The 17,756-nt window shown below is 43.9% G+C and overlaps 2 protein-coding genes and 1 non-coding gene across 7 annotated transcripts in view; 1 reads left to right on the forward strand and 2 right to left on the reverse strand.

The window, feature by feature from the left end:
- Positions 1-17,756, reverse strand: part of susd2 (sushi domain containing 2) — a 233,071-nt gene that overhangs the window by 212,105 nt on the left and 3,210 nt on the right. The gene's annotated exons all lie outside the window — the stretch shown is intronic.
- Positions 5,406-5,512, reverse strand: LOC132827489 (U6 spliceosomal RNA). The gene has a single exon (XR_009646012.1). It is a non-coding gene; the product is annotated as a U6 spliceosomal RNA (small nuclear RNA).
- On the forward strand, positions 5,810-9,529 carry LOC132827378 (dual specificity protein phosphatase 18-like). The gene is made up of 2 exons (XM_060844040.1): positions 5,810-6,026; positions 8,923-9,529. Exon 2 carries the CDS (start codon positions 8,963-8,965, stop codon positions 9,527-9,529), a length of 567 nt encoding a protein of 188 aa, XP_060700023.1. The 5' UTR covers positions 5,810-6,026; positions 8,923-8,962.

Raw genomic sequence — 17,756 nt, forward strand, 5'->3', positions numbered from 1 at the left:
GGGTAGTTAGTGCAGGAGTCTCCTGTGGCTATCCCCATCTCAAACAAATATGCTGTTTTCGAAAGTGTCAGGGGGTGATGGATTCTCAGTGGAATGTAGCATAAACAGCCAAGTTTCTGGTACCAAAACAGGCTCAAATGTAACAAGGGCGAAGTCAGGTTCCAAGTGATCGATTGTGATAGAGGATTTGCTAGTCAGAGGCACAGATAGATGATTCTGTGGCCAGCAGCAAGACATCAGAATGGTATGTTGCCTCCCTGCTGCCAGGATCAAGGGTGTCTCAGAGAGGGTGCACCTGTTCTCAAAGGGAGGGGGGCAAGCAGCAGATCATTGTACACATTGGAACCAATGACATAGGAAGAGAAAAGGATGAGATTCTAAAGGGAAAATATAGGAAGTTGGGCTGGAATTTAAAAAGGAGGTCCTTGAATGTAGTAATATCTGATTACTCCCGGTGCTACAAGCTAGTGAGGGTAATAATAGAACAGATGAATCTATGGCTGAGGAGCTGGTACAGGGGATCATTGGAATCTTTTCTGGGATAGAAGAAGGACACCAGCAACCATAATTCTATTAATTTCAAAAAGGTTATGGAAAATGATAGACCAGATCTACCAGTTTACGTTGTAAATAGGAGAAAGGCCAATTTTGACGGTATTAGGCAAGAGCATTCAAAATCTGATTGGGAGCAGATGTTCACAGGTAAAGGGATAGTTGGAAAATGGGAAGCCTTCAGAAATTAGATTTCGAAAGTCCAGAGACAGTATATCCTTGTTAGGGTGAAAGGAAAGGTTGATAGGTGTAGGGAATGCTGGATAACTGGAGAAATTGAGGGTTTGGTTAAGAAAACGAAGGAAGCATATGTCAGGTATAGACAGGATAGAGCTGAAAAATGTGTTGTTGGAAAAACACAGCAGGTCAGGCAGCATCCAAGGAGCAGGAGAGTCGACGTTTCGGGCATGAGCCCATCTTCAGGAATGAGGAAAGTTTGTCCAGCAGACTAAGATAAAAGGTAGGGAGGAGGGACTTGGGAGAGGGGCGTTGGAAATGCGATAGGTGGAACGAGGTCAAGGTGAGGGTGATAGGCTAGAGTGGGGGTATCACCCTCACCTTGACCTCCTTCTACCTATCGCATTTCAAACGCCCCTCCCCCAAGTCCCTCCTCCCTACCTTTTATCTTAGCCTGCTGGACACACTTCCTCATTCCTGAAGAAGGGCTCATGCCCGAAACGTCGACTCTCCTGTTCCTTGGATGCTGCCTGACCTGCTGCGCTTTTCCAGTAACACATTTTCAGCTCTATCCTATCTATACCTGACATATGCTTTCTTCGTTTTCTTAACCAAACCCTCAATTTCTCCAGTTATCCAGCTAACATGGTGCCACTGTTTAAGAAAGGTGGTAAGGAATTGCCGGGGAACTATAGAACAGTGAGCTTGACATCATTGGTGGGCGGGTTGTTGGAGGGAATCCTGAGGAACAGGATTTACATGTATTTGTAAAAGCAAGGACTGATTAAAGATAGTCAACATGGCTTTGTGCATGGAAAATCATGTCTCACAAACTTGATTGAGTTTTTTGAAAAAGTAACAGAAAAGGATTGATGAGGGCAGAGCGGTGGATGTGATCTATATGGACGTTAGTAAGACGTTCGACAAGGTTCCTCATGGGAGACTGGTGAGCAAGGTTAGATCTCATGGAATGCAGGGAGAACTAGCCATTTGGATACAGAACTGACACGAAGGTAGAAGACAGAGGGTAGTGGTGGAGGGTTGTTTTTCAGACTGGAGGCCTGTGACCAGTGGAGTACCACAAGGATCGGTTCTGGGTACACTACTTTTCATCATTTATATAAATGATTTGGATATGAGCATATGACGTATAGTTAGTAAGTTTGCAGATGACACCAAAATTGGAGGCATCTTGGACAAGAAGAATGTTATCTCAGATTACAATCTGATCTTGATCAGTTGGGCCAATGGGCTGAGGAGTGGCAGATGGAGTTTAATTTAGACAAATCAAGGTGCTGCATTTTGGAAAAGCAAATCTTAGCAGGACTTATATACTTAATGGTAAGGTCCTAGGGAGTGTTGCTGAACAAAGAGACTTTGGAATGCAGGTTCAAAGCTCCTTGAAAGTGGAGTCGCAGGTAGATAGGATAGTGAAGAAGGCATTTGGTATGCTTTCCTTTATTGGTCAGAGTACTGAGTGCAAGAGTTGGGAGGTCATGTTGCGGCATGGAGAGGATACATAGACAAAGTCTTTTCCCTAGGGTGGAGGAGTCCAGAACTAGAGGGCATTGGTTTAGGGAGAGAGGGGAAAGATATAAAAGGGACCTGAGGGTGGTGCTTGTATGGAATGAGCTTCTAGCGGAAGTGGTGGAAGCTGGTACAAGTGGAACATTTAAAAGACATCTGGATGTCTTTTAATAGGAAGGGTTTCGAGGTATACAGGCCAAGCACTGGCAATTGGGACTAGATTAAGTTGGGATATCTGGTCAGCATGGACAATTTGGACCGAAAGGTCTGTTTCCGTGCTGTATATTTCTATGACTCTAAAAGGTATCAGGATGGCTATATGAGCAGGAAGGGTTTAGAGGGATGTGGGCCAAGTGCTGGCAAATGGGACTAGATTAGTTTAAGATAGATGGTCGGTATTGACGAGTTGGACCAAAGGGTCTGTTTCTGTGCTGTACATCTCTATGACTTTATTTGTTGCTCCTGTATGGTGAGGTGACAATGATGAAAAATATGTTGCTGGAAAAGCGCAGCCGGTCAGGCAGCACCCAAGGAGCAGGAGAATGAAGAAGGGCTTATGCCCGAAATGTCAATTCTCTTGCTCCTTGGATGCTGCCTGACCTGCTGCGCTTTTGCAGCAACACATTTTTCAGCTCTGATCTCCAGCATCTGCAGTCCTCACTTTCTCTGAGGTGACAGTGATAGTGATTTTTGAAGATATTGTCTACGGAGCCTTGGCAAGCTAATGCAATGGAATGCATAAGTTACATCAGTCTACCAATGGAAGTTTTATTTTCAAGCTGACAAGAGCTGGTCCTGAATATCATCATTATGTCTATCTCTGTTCCTGAGTAAGCTGTGCCACCTTTTTTTCGAAGATTTTGGACACCAACCCTCATATGACAATAAGCAGATCTGTGTCATACTTCAATAATGTTCTTAGGAGGCATTCTTGGGCGATTTTAGCATTTAAAATATGCTTCAGCAATTCAAAACCTGTTTCTAAATTTATGCAAACAACAGCAGAGATTACCTAGCAATTAATAATAATTTCTGACAACATTGTTGCACAGACAGTACAAGGTTCAACTATGTTGAAGAGGAAGCAAATAAAGTGATTTTCATTATATATTCCAGCTGAAAGTGGAAAAAGTTTGCAGGAGAAATGTAATGTTTTAAGAAGGGAAATGAAACGTGAAAGTTAAAAGAGAAAAGAGAAAAAGTATAACATAGCAAAAATAAGTGGGCAAACGGAGGACTGGGAAGCTTTTAAAGAACAACGGAGAATTACTAAGAAGGAAATACGCAGAGAAAAAATGAGGTACGAAGGTAAACTGGCCAAAAATATAAAGGAGGATAGTAAAAGCTTTTTTAGGTATGTGAAAGGCCAAAAAATGATTAAGACTAAAATTGGGCCCTTGAAGACAGAAACAGGGGAATATATTACGGGGAACAAAGAAATGGCAGAAGAATTGAATTGGTACTTCAGATCTGTGTTCACTGGGGAAGACACAAGAAATCTCCCTGAGGTAACAGTGGCTGAAGGACCTGAACTTAGGGGAATTTATATTTGCCAGGAATTGGTGTTGGAGAGACTGTTAGGTCTGAAGGTCAATAAGTCCCCGGGGCCTGATGGTCTACATCCCAGGGTACTGAAGGAGGTGGCTCGAGAAATCGTGGATGCGTTGGTGATTACTTTCAAGAGTTGAATAGATTCAGGATCAGTTCCTGCAGATTGGAAGGTGGCTAATGTTGCACCACTTTTTTAAAAAGGTGGGAGAGAGAAAGCAGGAAATTATAGACCAGTTAGTCTGACCTCAGTGGTGGGAAAGATGCTGGAGTCTATTATAAAGGATGAAATTACGACACATCTGGATAGCAGTAACAGGATAGGTCAGAGTCAGCATGGATTTATGAAGGGGAAATCATGCTTGACTAATCTTCTGGAATATTTTGAGGATGTAGCTCTGAAGATGGATGGGGGAGATGTAGTGTACCTGGACTTTCAGAAAGCTTTTGATAAAGTCCCACATAGGAGGTTAGTGAGCAAAATTAGGGTGCATGGTATTGGGGGCAAAGTACTAACTTGGATTGAAAGTTGATTGGCTGAAAGGAAACAAAGAGTAGTGATAAACAGCTCCATTTTGGAATGGCAGGCAGTGACCAATGGAGTACCGCAGGGATCAGTGCTAGGACCGCAGCTTTTTACAATATATATTAATGATATAGAAGATGATATTAGTAATAACATTAGCAAATTTGCTGATGATACTAAACTGGGTGGCAGGGTGAAATGTGATGAGGATGTTAGGAGATTACAGGGTGACGTGGACAAGTTAGGTGAGTGGTCAGATGCATGGCAAATGCAGATTAATGTGGATAAATGTACGGTTATCCACGTTGGTGGCAAGAACAGGAAGGCAGATTACTACCTAAGTGGAATCAATTTAGGTAAAGGGGCAGTACAAAGAGATCTGTGTGTTCTTGTACACCAGTCAATGAAGGTAAGCATGCAGATACAGCAGGTAGTGAAGAAGGCTAATAGCATGCTGGTCTTCAAAACAAGAGGGATTGAGTATAGAAGCAAAGAGGTTCTTCAGCAGCTGTACAGGGCCCTGGTGAGACCACACCTGGAGTACTGTGTGCAGTTCTGGTCTCCAAATTTGAGGAAAGACATTCTGGCTATTGAGGGAGTGCAGCATAGATTCATGAGGTCAATTCCTGGAATGGAGGGACTACCTTACGCTGAAAGACTGGAGCAACTGGGCTTGTATACCCTTGAGTTTAGAAGGCTGAGAGGGGATCTGATTGAGACATATAAGATTATTAAAGGATTGGACACTCTGGAGGCAGGAAACATGTTTCCGCTGATGGGTGAGTGCTGAACCGGAGGACACAACTTAAAAATCCGTGGTAGACCATTTAGGACAGAGATGAGGAGAAACTTCTTCACCCAAAGAGTGGTGGCTGTGTGGAATGCTCTGCCCCAGAGGGCAGTGGAGGCCCAGTCTCTGGATTCACTTCAGAAAAAGTTGGATAGAGCTCTCTAGGATAGTGGAGATAAGGCAGGAAGAGGATACTGATTAAGGATGATCAGCCATGATCATATTGAATGGTGGTGCAGGCTCGAAGGGCAGAATGGCCTACTCCTGCACCTATTGTCTATTGTGCAAAATATGGAACGCTTCACGAATTTGCGTGTCATCCTTGCGCAGGGGCCATGCTAATCTTCTCTGTATCGTTCCAATTTTAGTATATGTGCTGCCGAAGCGAGCACAATCCAAATACTATATTCAGTACTATATAAAGCTTCTGAATTTCTGACACTTTTATGTACAGGTGATAGTTGGTTTTAAATAGGCTCAGTCATGCAATACACTTCATATTCTCCATGTCAATTGGATATTGTGAACCTCCACTTTTATTTTTCAGAGTTTCTTCAATTAAACTGGAACATAGAAATAGAATGTTGCGTTTGAATGTAAATGAAGCATTGCGTTGATTGGTGCGGCTCAGTGGGCGGGGCCTGTGGATCGGGCTGTGCAAGGGGCAGACCCAGGCCTGTTCCTGTTCCTGGAGCTCAGTGTCAAACCCAAACAGCCATCTCTACCTTTACTTCACTCCTTCCCATTTACCGTCAACAAAACCCTTTATGTTGTTTTTTAACCTGATTTTGTTTTTAATCTGTAAAACACCTTTGGATGTTTATTTCAAATTTTGACCATCACATAAATGCAAATAGTTCCTTCCCTGGGAATGGTCATCTTTGAAAGTCTGGATGGAGTTGTCAGGTATAATTTATTTTATCTTGGTCAGGGACCATTTATATTGTAGTTAATACATCAAGTGCATAACTTAGTATGGGATGTACACTCAGAAAATTTACAACTTGGGAAGTGATTTTGCCTTTTGTTCATTTGGACATTACAGAAACAAAAACAGAAAACAGAAATTGCTGGAAAAGCTCAGCATGTTCTTATTTATAAGCAATCCTTAATCTGCCTTGAGAAGATGGTGGTGAACCTCATTGATTCTTTGCAGTCCATTTGGTGTAGGTGTACACATTGTTAGAGAATGAATATTAAGTTTTGGACACAGCAACATCAAAGGAACAGCAATGTAGCTCAGAGGGGAACTTACAGCTGGTGGTGTTCCCATATAATTGCTGCCCTTGACCTCTTATATTGTAATGGTTGGGTGTTTAAATGTTGCATTGCAAAAATCCTTGGTGAAGTTTTTGCAATGTAACACTGCTACCTCTAAGCATTAATGGTGCAAGTAAGATTAGAGCCAGACAAGGACAGTATTGGGAAGTGAGTGTGGAGTCTGAAGAGATAGAAGAGGCACTAAATGAATAATTTTCGTCAGTATAGACACTGAAAAAAGGCAATGTTATCAGCGAGAATACTGAGACACAGAATATTACTTAGATGGGATTAAGGTTCATAAGGAGGACATGTTAGCAATTCTGGAAAGTGTGAAAATAAATAAGACCTCTCAGCCAGATGGGATTTATCCTAGGATTCTTTGGGAAACTAGAGAGGAGATTGCAGAACCTTTATCTTTGATGTTTATGTCGTCAGAGACTACAAGAATAGTGCCAGCAGACTGGAGGAGAGCAAATGTTGTCCCCTTGTTTAAGAAGAGGAGTAGAGACAACCCTGGTAATTAAAGACGAGTGAGCCTTATTTCGGTTGGGGGTAAAGTGTTGGAAAGGGTTATAAGAGTTAGGATTTATAATCATCTAGAAAGGAATAATTTGACTAGGGATAGTCAACACAGTTTTGTGAAGGTAGGTCATGCCTCACAACCTTATTGAGTTCTTTGAGACAGTGACCAACAGGTACATGAGGGTAAAGCAGTTGATGTGGTGAATATGGATTTCAGTAAAGCATTTCACAAGATTGCCCACAGTAGGCTATTGCAGAAAATACAGAGGTATGAGATTGAGGGTGATTTAGTGGTTTGGATCAGATATTGGCTAGCTGAGAGAAGATTGAAGGTGGTGGTTGATGGGAAATATTCATCCTGATGTTCAGTTAATAGTGGGGTACGGCAAGGATCTGTTTTGGCCCACTGTTGTTTGTCATTTTTACAAATGACCTCGATGAGGATGTAGAGGGTTGGATTAGTAGATTTAAGCTGCAGAGCTGGGCTAAGAGGTGCCAAATGGAGTTTAATGCAGAAAAGTGTGAATTGATTCACTTTGGAAGGAGTAACAGGAATACAAAGTACTGGGTTAATGGTAAGATTCTTGATAGTGTGGCTGAGCAGAGAGATCTCTGTGTCCATGTGCATAGATGCCTGAAAGTTGCCACCCAGATCGATAGGGTTGCTAAGAAGGCATACGGTGTGTTATCTTTTATTGGTAGAGAGATTGAGTTTCAGAGCCATGAGGTCATGTTGCAGCTGTACAAAACTCTGGTGCGGCCGCACTTGGAGTACTGCATACAGTTCTGGTCGCCGCATTATAGGAAGGATGTGGAAGCATTGGAAGGGGTGCAGAGGAGATTTACCGGGATGTTGCCTGGTATGGACGGAAGGTCTTATGAGGAAAGGCTGAGGGACTCGAGGCTGTTTTTGTTAGAAATAAGAAGGTTAAGAGGTGACTTCATAGAGACATACAAGATGATCAGTGGTTAGATAGGGTGGACAGAGTGAGTTTTTTTTCCTCAGATGGTGATGGCTAGCATCTGAGCCATCTAAGCTATTTAAATTAAGGGGTGATAGACATAGGACAGATGTCAAAGGTAGGTTCTTTACTCAGAGTGTAGTAAGGGCAGGCATGCCCTTCTGCAACAGTAGTAGACTTGCTAAACTTTAAGAGCATTTAATTAGTCATCAGATCAACACATGGATGATAATGGAACAGTGTAGGTTAGATGGGCTTCAGATTGGTTTCACAGGTCAGTGCAACATCGAAGGCCGAAGGGCCTGTTCTGCACTCTAATAATAAGCAAACCAGCCTAATTCAACATTCCTGTGCTAGGCCTGAACCCCCTTGGATACCAAGTGGGTATCCAAATACATTTACCTGTGATGAGAATTTCTACTTTTACCACCCCTTCAGGCATTGACTTCTCGGTCCCTACCACTACCTAGTTGAAAAAGAATGTTTCCACACCTCCTGCAATTATTTTAAATTTCTGCTTCTCATTTTTTTCTAACCTCCACTAATGTAAATGTGTCATCCCTATGTACTTCATCTTGACCCTCATCATTTTATGTACCTCAATTAAGTCATTTCTTGGCCTCTATTCCAAGTAAAACAACCTTAGCCTAGCCAGTCTTAACTAAAGTTTTCCAGACATGACAACATTCCCATTAATCACCTCTGCATCCTCTTCTGAACAATCACATCTTTCCTATCATGTGGAAAACGGGTCACTGTACTCAAGCTGTGATCTGGATAGTGTTGTATATTGCTGTGACATCTGTCCTGTTTAAGATGCTCCTTAAGACATATATCTTGCCAAGTTTTTGATTTCCCAATTATTATCTCTTAGGTCAAAAGTTGTCTGATAACATTCCTGTGGGCATCTTGGGCTGCTTGCTGTGTTAAAGGTACTAGATCAATGCAAGTGGTTGTTATCTACCCTGTCAGGACAATTAGATTAATGATACTCACTGGTCAGAAACTTCATATTTTCTCTCCAACTGGTACTTTTAACTGTTGTTTCTTTTTAGGAAACTTGAGTATTGAAGAAAATCCCACGTTATACTGATAATGGATTTGAATCTTCAGTTGACAGCAAAAAGCATTTCATCACTTCACTCCAGACGACCCAGACCAAGTCTCTCTGGTTTGGCTCAGATAACACACAGTTTATATTTAAGCAATGCAGTTGCTTCAAACAATCAAAGACTCTTGCAGTCAAATGGAGTGACGTGTATAATTAGTGTGACCTCAGAGGTGATTGGTTCTACGTTTCCAGGTACTGAGTATATTAATATTCCCGTTGCAGATTCTCCATGTTCACAGCTAAGTGTGTATTTTGACATGGTGGCAGACAAAATCCAGCTTGTTGAAAAATCACATGGACGAACATTGCTGCATTGTGTTGCAGGAATCAGTAGATCCGCCACTTTGTGCCTTGCTTATCTCATGAAATACCATCACATATCTCTGTTCGATGCTCATACCTGGTTGAAAGCATGCAGGCCTATAATTAGGCCAAATAGTGGATTCTGGAAGCAGCTGATAAAGTATGAAGACAAACTCTTTGGAAAAACTAGCATCAAAATGGTGATGTCGCCACTAGGAATCATACCAGATATATATGAAAAAGAGTAAAAAATCATCCAGGACCTCATCACCTCAGGGGATCTCCCATCCACCGCCTCCAACCTCATAGTCCCACAACCCCGCACCGCCCGTTTCTACCTCCTGCCCAAAATCCACAAACCTGCCTGCCCCGGCCGACCCATTGTCTCAGCCTGCTCCTGCCCCACCGAACTCATCTCCCAATACCTCGACACGGTCCTGTCCCCTTTAGTCCAAGAACTCCCCACCTACGTTCGGGACACCACCCACGCCCTCCACCTCCTCCAGGATTTTCGCTTCCCCGGTCCCCAACGCCTTATTTTCACTATGGACATCCAGTCCCTGTACACCTCCATCCCCCATCACGAAGGACTCAAAGCCCTCCGCTTCTTCCTTTCCCGCCGCACTAACCAGTACCCTTCCACTGACACCCTCCTTCGACTGACTGAACTGGTCCTCACCCTGAATAACTTCTCTTTTCAATCCTCCCACTTCCTCCAAACTAAAGGAGTTGCCATGGGCACCCGCATGGGCCCCAGCTATGCCTGCCTCTTTGTAGGATATGTGGAACAGTCCATCTTCCGCAACTACACTGGCACCACCCCCACCTTTTCCTCCGCTACATCGATGACTGTATCGGCGCTGCCTCGTGCTCCCACGAGGAGGTTGAACAGTTCATCAACTTTACTAACACCTTCCATCCCGACCTGAAATTCACCTGGACTGTCTCAGACTCCTCCCTCCCCTTCCTAGACCTTTCCATTTCTATCTCGGGCGACCGACTCAACACAGACATCTATTATAAACCGACTGACTCCCACAGCTACCTAGACTACACCTCCTCCCACCCTGCCCCCTGTAAAAACGCCATCCCATATTCCCAATTCCTTCGTCTCCGCCGCATCTGCTCCCAGGAGGACCAATTCCAACACCGCACAACCCAGATGGCCTCCTTCTTCAAGGACCGCAGATTCCCCCCAGACGTGATCGACGATGCCCTCCACCGCATCTCCTCCACTTCCCGCTCCTCCGCCCTTGAGCCCCACTCCTCCAACCGCCACCAAGACAGAACCCCACTGGTTCTCACCTACCACCCCACCAACCTGCGCATACAACGTATTATCCGCCGCCATTTCCGCCACCTCCAAACGGACCCCACCACCAAGGATATATTTCCCTCCCCTCCCCTATCAGCGTTCCGCAAGGACCACTCCCTTCGTGACTCCCTTGTCAGATCCACACCCCCCACCAACCCAACCTCCACCCCCGGCACCTTCCCCTGCAACCGCAGGAAATGTAAAACTTGCGCCCACACCTCCACACTCACTTCCCTCCAAGGCCCCAAGGGATCCTTCCATATCCGCCACAAGTTCACCTGTACCTCCACACACATCATCTATTGCATCCGCTGCACCCGATGTGGCCTCCTCTATATTGGTGAGACAGGCCGCTTACTTGCGGAACGCTTCAGAGAACACCTCTGGGCCGCCCGAACCAACCAACCCAATCACCCCGTGGCTCAACACTTTAACTCCCCCTCCCACTCCACCGAGGACATGCAGGTCCTTGGACTCCTCCACCGGCAGAACACAACTACACGACGGCTGGAGGAGGAGCGCCTCATCTTCCGCCTGGGAACCCTCCAACCACAAGGTATGAATTCAGATTTCTCCAGTTTCCTCATTTCCCCTCCCCCCACCTTGTCTCAGTCGGTTCCCTCAACTCAGCACCGCCCTCCTAACCTGCAATCCTCTTCCTGACCTCTCCGCCCCCACCCCACTCCGGCCTATCACCCTCACCTTGACCTCCTTCCACCTATCCCACCTCCATCGCCCCTCCCCCTAGTCCCTCCTCCCTACCTTTTATCTCAGCCGGCTTGGCTCTCTCTCTCTTATTCCTGATGAAGGGCTTATGCTCGAAACGTCGAATTCTCTATTCCTGAGATGCTGCCTAACCTGCTGTGCTTTGACCAGCAACACATTTGCATATATGAAAAAGAAACGAGAGGAATAATTCCTTTTTGATATTGTATATCAAATGCATAAAGTCTATTGAATGGTGATATGTTTGTGCTATGAGTTGCTATTGTATATGTTTGCTTTTAAAGACATCCATGGCTAACAACTAATACCTCACAAACATCATCTCACGCATTCCATGGCCCTCACAAGGTAACAGTCGAAAGGTATGGTGTTGATGAAGCACAGCAGGTCAGGTAGCATCTGAGGAACAGGAGAATTGATGTTTTGGGCTTAAGCCCTTCATCAGGAATATGGCCCTCAGAAGATCACGGTCAATTTCAGAAAAAAAAACTCATTTCAGTCTTCATATTCTCATATTTTTGTTCTTGCCATGACATTGATGTAGATAGTCTTCTGTCTGCAGTCAGTCCTAGGCTGCTATTATTTTCCTCTAGCTTTGCTCCTGGTCAGTTATTCAAATTCTACAGTAAGACTTTGTAACAACCGTAAGATCCATGAAGAAAAGCAGCCGTCATAATGTATTTGTGTTTTGGTTGCACACACTGAGTTTGAAGAGTTTGTTAGTTTGAGAGAATGGAATCCATGTGTAAGATGAACTCTCTTGAACATCACTGTGTTCTAACTATGAAATAAAATTGTAGACATTCATGAGAGTATATATTGGAGCAACTAATTGGTTGTTTCAACATTGCATTCAATTCTAAAGACGTAGTAATTTTACATGGCTAGCCTTAATGACTTGCAACAGAGCTTAGCATTATACTTAACCAAAGTGATAAAATTAGAACTGTTTACAAGCAGTAAATATAACATTTAAGATGTTGCTACCCTTTTTGTACTATAGTTAGTAACGATAAATTTTGGTGATAGAGTAATAACCTGCAATGAAATAATAAAATCAAAGTAAGATTATTTTTGTCAGAACACACAGGAAAAACTGGACTGTACAACTCTTTGTATCTAAAAGCACTTTTGGGTTTTGAAGATCAGAAGAGCTATGATCTTAATGTTTTCTTTTATTTATAGGATGTGGACCTCACAGGTAAGGCCAGAATTTATAACCCATCCTGAATTGTCCTGAAGAAGATTGTCATGAGCTGTTTTTTTTAACTACAACAGTGATAGCAACGCAAAAAACTGTACATTTTAAGTTTGATATGCAAAAGGAAAACAATGGTCTGCAAAAAGGGGTTTGGATTGGGGCAAGGCAGTTTTTATTAAAATAAGGCAGGATCTGTCCAAGGTAAACTGGGTACAGCTATTTCAGGTAAATCTACAGCAGAACAGTGATGGGCGTGGGTGGTTGTATAACATAGAACTGGCAAGAGTACAGACCCAACATATTTGCCTCAGGGTGAAATGTTGGAGCAAAGATGATCCTGGATGTCTAGGAATATTCAGGATGAGACAAGGAAAAGATAGTCTTTTAGCAGGTACAAAGGTAAGCTGTAATAGACCAGGCCAGACTCACTCAAAACATTTCAAGAAGATAGCCCAGACCCCAACTCTTCATGTTGATTTAAGCAGATATTCCAGGAGTGATGCAGCTGGTCCAACCACTCAGTTGTAAACAAAGCAGAATTTGTTTATACATGAACAAAAGGAACTGAATTTAGAACAACACAACTATTCGGAAACCCAATCAATCTACCGCAACTTAATGATGCTGTTCCAAGTAGTTGCAACATTCCCATAAACACTCCCTTGGCAAAAACATGTTCTTACAATAGAGATATCAGAGAGAGAGGGGATCAGCATGGAGTTGTTTCCTTGACTGCTTGCTAAAACCAGACCAAACCCTGAACTGGGAGAACGGGCCACTCCCCTTTCATTGTACAAGTGTTTTAAAAGAAAGACTTAAAATCATTCTCAAGTAGATATTTCCAGACATATCGGAACCTTTGCAATTACGACCCCTCAAAACAAAAACCGAGGGCAGAATGACCTTGTTAAAGGAGCAACATTGTCACATAGCGAATCAAAAGTGGCCTTCATGGAGTCTGAAAAATGCAAAGGTGAACTTCAGAAAGAATCAAGTGAGCAAAGAGGGAGTATGGGAGAACACTGGTAGGTAACATGAGGGAGAATACCAAGTTATTCAATAATATATCAAGGGGAAGAGGATAGCCAGGCAAAGATTACGAACCAAAGGGGCAATCAGTACATGGAGCTGGAGGACGTTTGTATGGTGTTAAGACCATAAGAAATAGGAACATGAGTAAGGTTTTTTAGCCTGCCCTGCCATTCAGTGGGATCATTGCTTAACCAATACTCCACATGTCCACTCTCCTGACCTTTCCCCGTAACCCTTGATTCCCAACTGATCAAGAATCTACCTCAGCCTTAAATATACAGAATGACCCTGCCCCCATAGCTCTCTTGGCAAAGAGTTGCAAAGAGTCACGACCTTCTGGGAGAAAAAATTACTCCTCATCCCTGCCTTGAATTGCTACCCTTCAACACTGAAATTATGCCCTCTAGTTGTAGACTATCCAATGAGGGGAAACGTCTCAACATTTACCATGTCGAGCCCCTTAAGAATCCTAAATGTTTCAATGAGATCTCATTCTAATGTCCAACAGGTCGATTCCCAACCTGTTTAATCTTTGCTCATAATACAATTCCTTCATAGTGGGGGTCATCCTAGTGGGCCTTCTCAGAGCTTTCTCCAATAAAATAATATCATTTCGCAAATAAGGGGACCCAAATTACTCACAATACTCCAGATGTTTTACCAACACCTCGTATACTTGTTGTAAGACTTCCCTAATCATATTCAAAACCCCTTGAAATAGGGCCAACATTCCATTAGACTTCCTGATTACTGGCTGCACCTATGTGCTAGCTTTCTATGTTTTGTGCATAAAATGAGTATTTCACATCATCTTGGAGGAGGGGGATTTAGGTAGAGAATTCTGCAGAAGAGACTGTGAGTTCTTGAGCAGTTTGACATAGGGCGTGTGGAGGTTTCGGCAGACCTAAAAATGAACAACCCCAAATACAAATGATTGGCTTCCCAGGCTGCTGTGGGAAACAGGGGTTGAAATTTCAAGTGCGCTTACCCAATTTTTAAATTTCTCTCTGATCACAGTGGAGGTGCCAGAGGATTGGTGAACATTTAATATGAAAGTGAGGACTGCAGATGGTGGAGATTAGAGTTGAGAGTTTGGTGCTGGAAAAGTACTGCAGATCAGGCAGCATCCGAGGAGCAGGAGATTTCCAGCACCACGCTCTCAACATGTAATGTGATTCCACCTTTCAAGAAGGGCGGTTGGGATGAATGAGGGAATTAAAAACCAATGAGTCTCACATCAATGGTAAGGAAACTGCTGGACAAAATTCTGAAGGAAAGAATTAATCTTCACTTGGAGAGGTAAAGTTTGATCGGGTTAGTCAGCATGGCTTTGTCAGAAGTTGTTCATGCCTAACAAAATTTGATTGAACATTTCAAGGAGGTGACCAGTTGTGTCAAGGGCAGTGCAGCTGATATAGTCTAGGCTGCAGCATGTTAGCCATAGAGAGAGGCTGGATAAAAACTTAGATTGCTCAGAGAAGGCTTTGGTTGATTAACATGTATAAGATTATGAGGCGCATGGGCAGGGCAGCTGTTCCCCTTATTTGAATAACAAGAGGGCATCATTTTAAGGTGAAAGGCAAGAGGTTTAGAGAGAATTTGAGGAAAGTTTTTTTTCACCCAGAGTGTAACAGGGATCCAGAAATACACTCCCTACAGGGTAGTTGGAGCAGGCAATCTCCCAACCTTTAAAAAGTACTTGGATGATCACTTGAAATGTCATGGACCACTGCTGGAAAGTAAGGCTACTTTAGCTTTAGAATTTTATTTTGTTGGTGCATATGAATGTGCTGTAGGGCCTCTTCTGTACTGTATAATTTTAGTTAGACAGTGAAAGTAATATCAAAGGACTGTTAAAAAGAGAAAGAGCTGAAAATGTGTTGCTGGTTAAAGCACAGCAGGTTAGGCAGCATCCAAGGAACAGGGAATTCGACGTTTCGGGCCAGAGCCCTTCATCAGGAAAGAGAACCCAAGAAATCTGCATTATCAATTACAAAGAACAGCGATCTAGTTCAGGATGGTGTATGACTTGAAAATGATGTTATTCCCATGAACTGCCACATGTGTGGGTTATGGATATCATGGTTTCAGCAGATGCTGTTAATGACAACTTAATAAGTCCAACTTGTAGACATTGCACATTGTGGCCATGTGCGCTGATCATAGTGGAACTAAGTGTTTAAACCGGTAGATGGGGTGCCATTCAAACTGGCTGCTTTTTCCTTGAAGATTTTGAGCTTATTGAGTTTCATTGAGCTGGACTCAGCCAGGCAAGTGGGCAGTATATCATCACATTCCTGATTGATGCACCCTGATGATCGTGGGAAGGGTTGGGAAGCAGAAGGTGAGTTGGCTGTCAAAAATATCAAACATCTGACCAGCCCTTGTAGATGCTGTATTTCTGTGACAGATGCAGTTAAAGTTTCTGATGAATAGTGATTCTGCTCATTTCAAGCTCTTCCCAAGAAATTGCTGGTGGGAGAATTCAACAGTGACCGTGCCAATATGTGTGAAGTGTTGGTTTGGGATGTTGTGTTGGGGGAGGTAACTTAGCCTTTTTAAGAGACAGTGATTGCATGCAGAATGGCAATATTCAGTTATAAACACAAGACTGAATGGTGTTTAAGTCTTGCTGTATGTTGGCAAGGACTGCATCCTTACCTGAGGAGAAGTAACTGGAGCTGAACACTGCAATTGTCAGCAACATCCCCACTTTTGATGTTGTAACAGATGGAAGGTCACTATTGAAGCAGTAGAAGATAGTTGGGCCTAAGGCATGACACTAAGGAACACCTTGACGCAAAATTCTGGGAATGAGATGGGTGGTCTCCATCAATCACAACTAAATCACAACCACAGTCTGTGGAGCACCAATAGGTAGTTTCACCAGTACACGTTGATTTCAGATTTATGAAAGTGCCTTGATGTTGCCGTCAGTGAAATGCTTCTGTGATATCAAGTGTTGCTACACCTCTCACTTTCTTGATTCAGCTTAATAGTCTTGTTCGGATGAATGGGGAGAGAAAATCAGGGAATGTGGCCTTGTTCCATGATTTCAGCTTATGTGAAATAGTAACCATTAAAATAAGTTTTCATCTGAATTGTAAAAGAGTAGGTCCTGATGTGTGATGGCTCTGTGGAGGGATGAATGAATGCAGTGGAGGAGACAGTAAATAATAATGTGGCCTGTGCTTGATGTTTGGTGTTTAATCTTGAAGGAGAAAGTGAGGACTGCAGATGCTGGAGATCAGAGCTGAAAAATGTGTTGCTGGAAAAGTGCAGTAGGTCAGACAGCATCCAAGGAGCAGGAGAATCGACATTTCAGGCATAAGCCCTTCTTCAGGAATGAGGAGTATGTGCCAAGCAGGCTAAGATAAAAAGTAGTGAGGAGGGACTTGAAGGAGAGGTGTTGGGAATGTGATGGGTGGAAGGAGGTTAAGGTGAGGGTGATACGCCAGAGAGGGGGTGGTGAGGGGGGAGGGGGGAGGGGGGGGTGCGTGAGGTTGGGAAAAAGATTGCAGGTCAAGAAGGCGGTGCTGAGTCTGAGGGTTGGGACTGAGATAAGGTGAGGGGAGGGGAAATGAGGAAGCTGGAGAAATCTGCATTCATCCCTCGTGGTTGGAGGGTTCCTAGGCGGAAGATGAGGCGTCGTGTTGCCATGGTCTGGCGATGGAGGAGGCCAAGGACCTGCATGTCCTTGGCGGAGTGGGAGGGGGAGTTAAAGTGTTCAAGGAGAAAGTGAGGACTGCAGATGTTGGAGATCAGAGTTGAAAATGTGTTGCTGGAAAAGCACAGCAGGTCAGGCAGCATCCAAGGAGCAAGAGAATCGACGTTTTGGGCGGTTGGGTTGGTTGGTCCGGGTGTCCCAGAGGTGTTCTCTGAAACGTTCCGCAAGTAGGTGGCCTGTCTCCCCAATGTAGAGGAGGCCACATCGGATGCAGCAGATGCAGTAAATGATGTGTGTGGAGGTGCAGGTGAATTTGTGGTGGATCTGGAAGGATCCCTTGGGGCCTTGGAGGGAAGTAAGGGGGGATGTGTGGGCACGAGTTTTGCATTTCTTGCGGTTGCAGGGGAAGGTGCTGGGAGTGGAGGCTGGGTTGGTGGGGGGTGTGGACCTGACGAGGGACTCGCGGAGGGAGTGGTCTTTCCGGAACATTAATAGGGGAGGGGAGGGAACTATACCCTTGGTGGTGGGGTCTGT

Source organism: Hemiscyllium ocellatum, chromosome 24 (assembly GCF_020745735.1).
Source record: "Hemiscyllium ocellatum isolate sHemOce1 chromosome 24, sHemOce1.pat.X.cur, whole genome shotgun sequence".
In the NCBI taxonomy this organism is placed as follows: Eukaryota; Metazoa; Chordata; class Chondrichthyes; order Orectolobiformes; family Hemiscylliidae; genus Hemiscyllium; species Hemiscyllium ocellatum.

Excerpts from the sequence above, each read along its gene's own strand:
- LOC132827378 (XM_060844040.1), top strand. The coding sequence starts at position 8,963 with ATGGATTTGAATCTTCAGTTGACAGCAAAAAGCATTTCATCACTTCAC.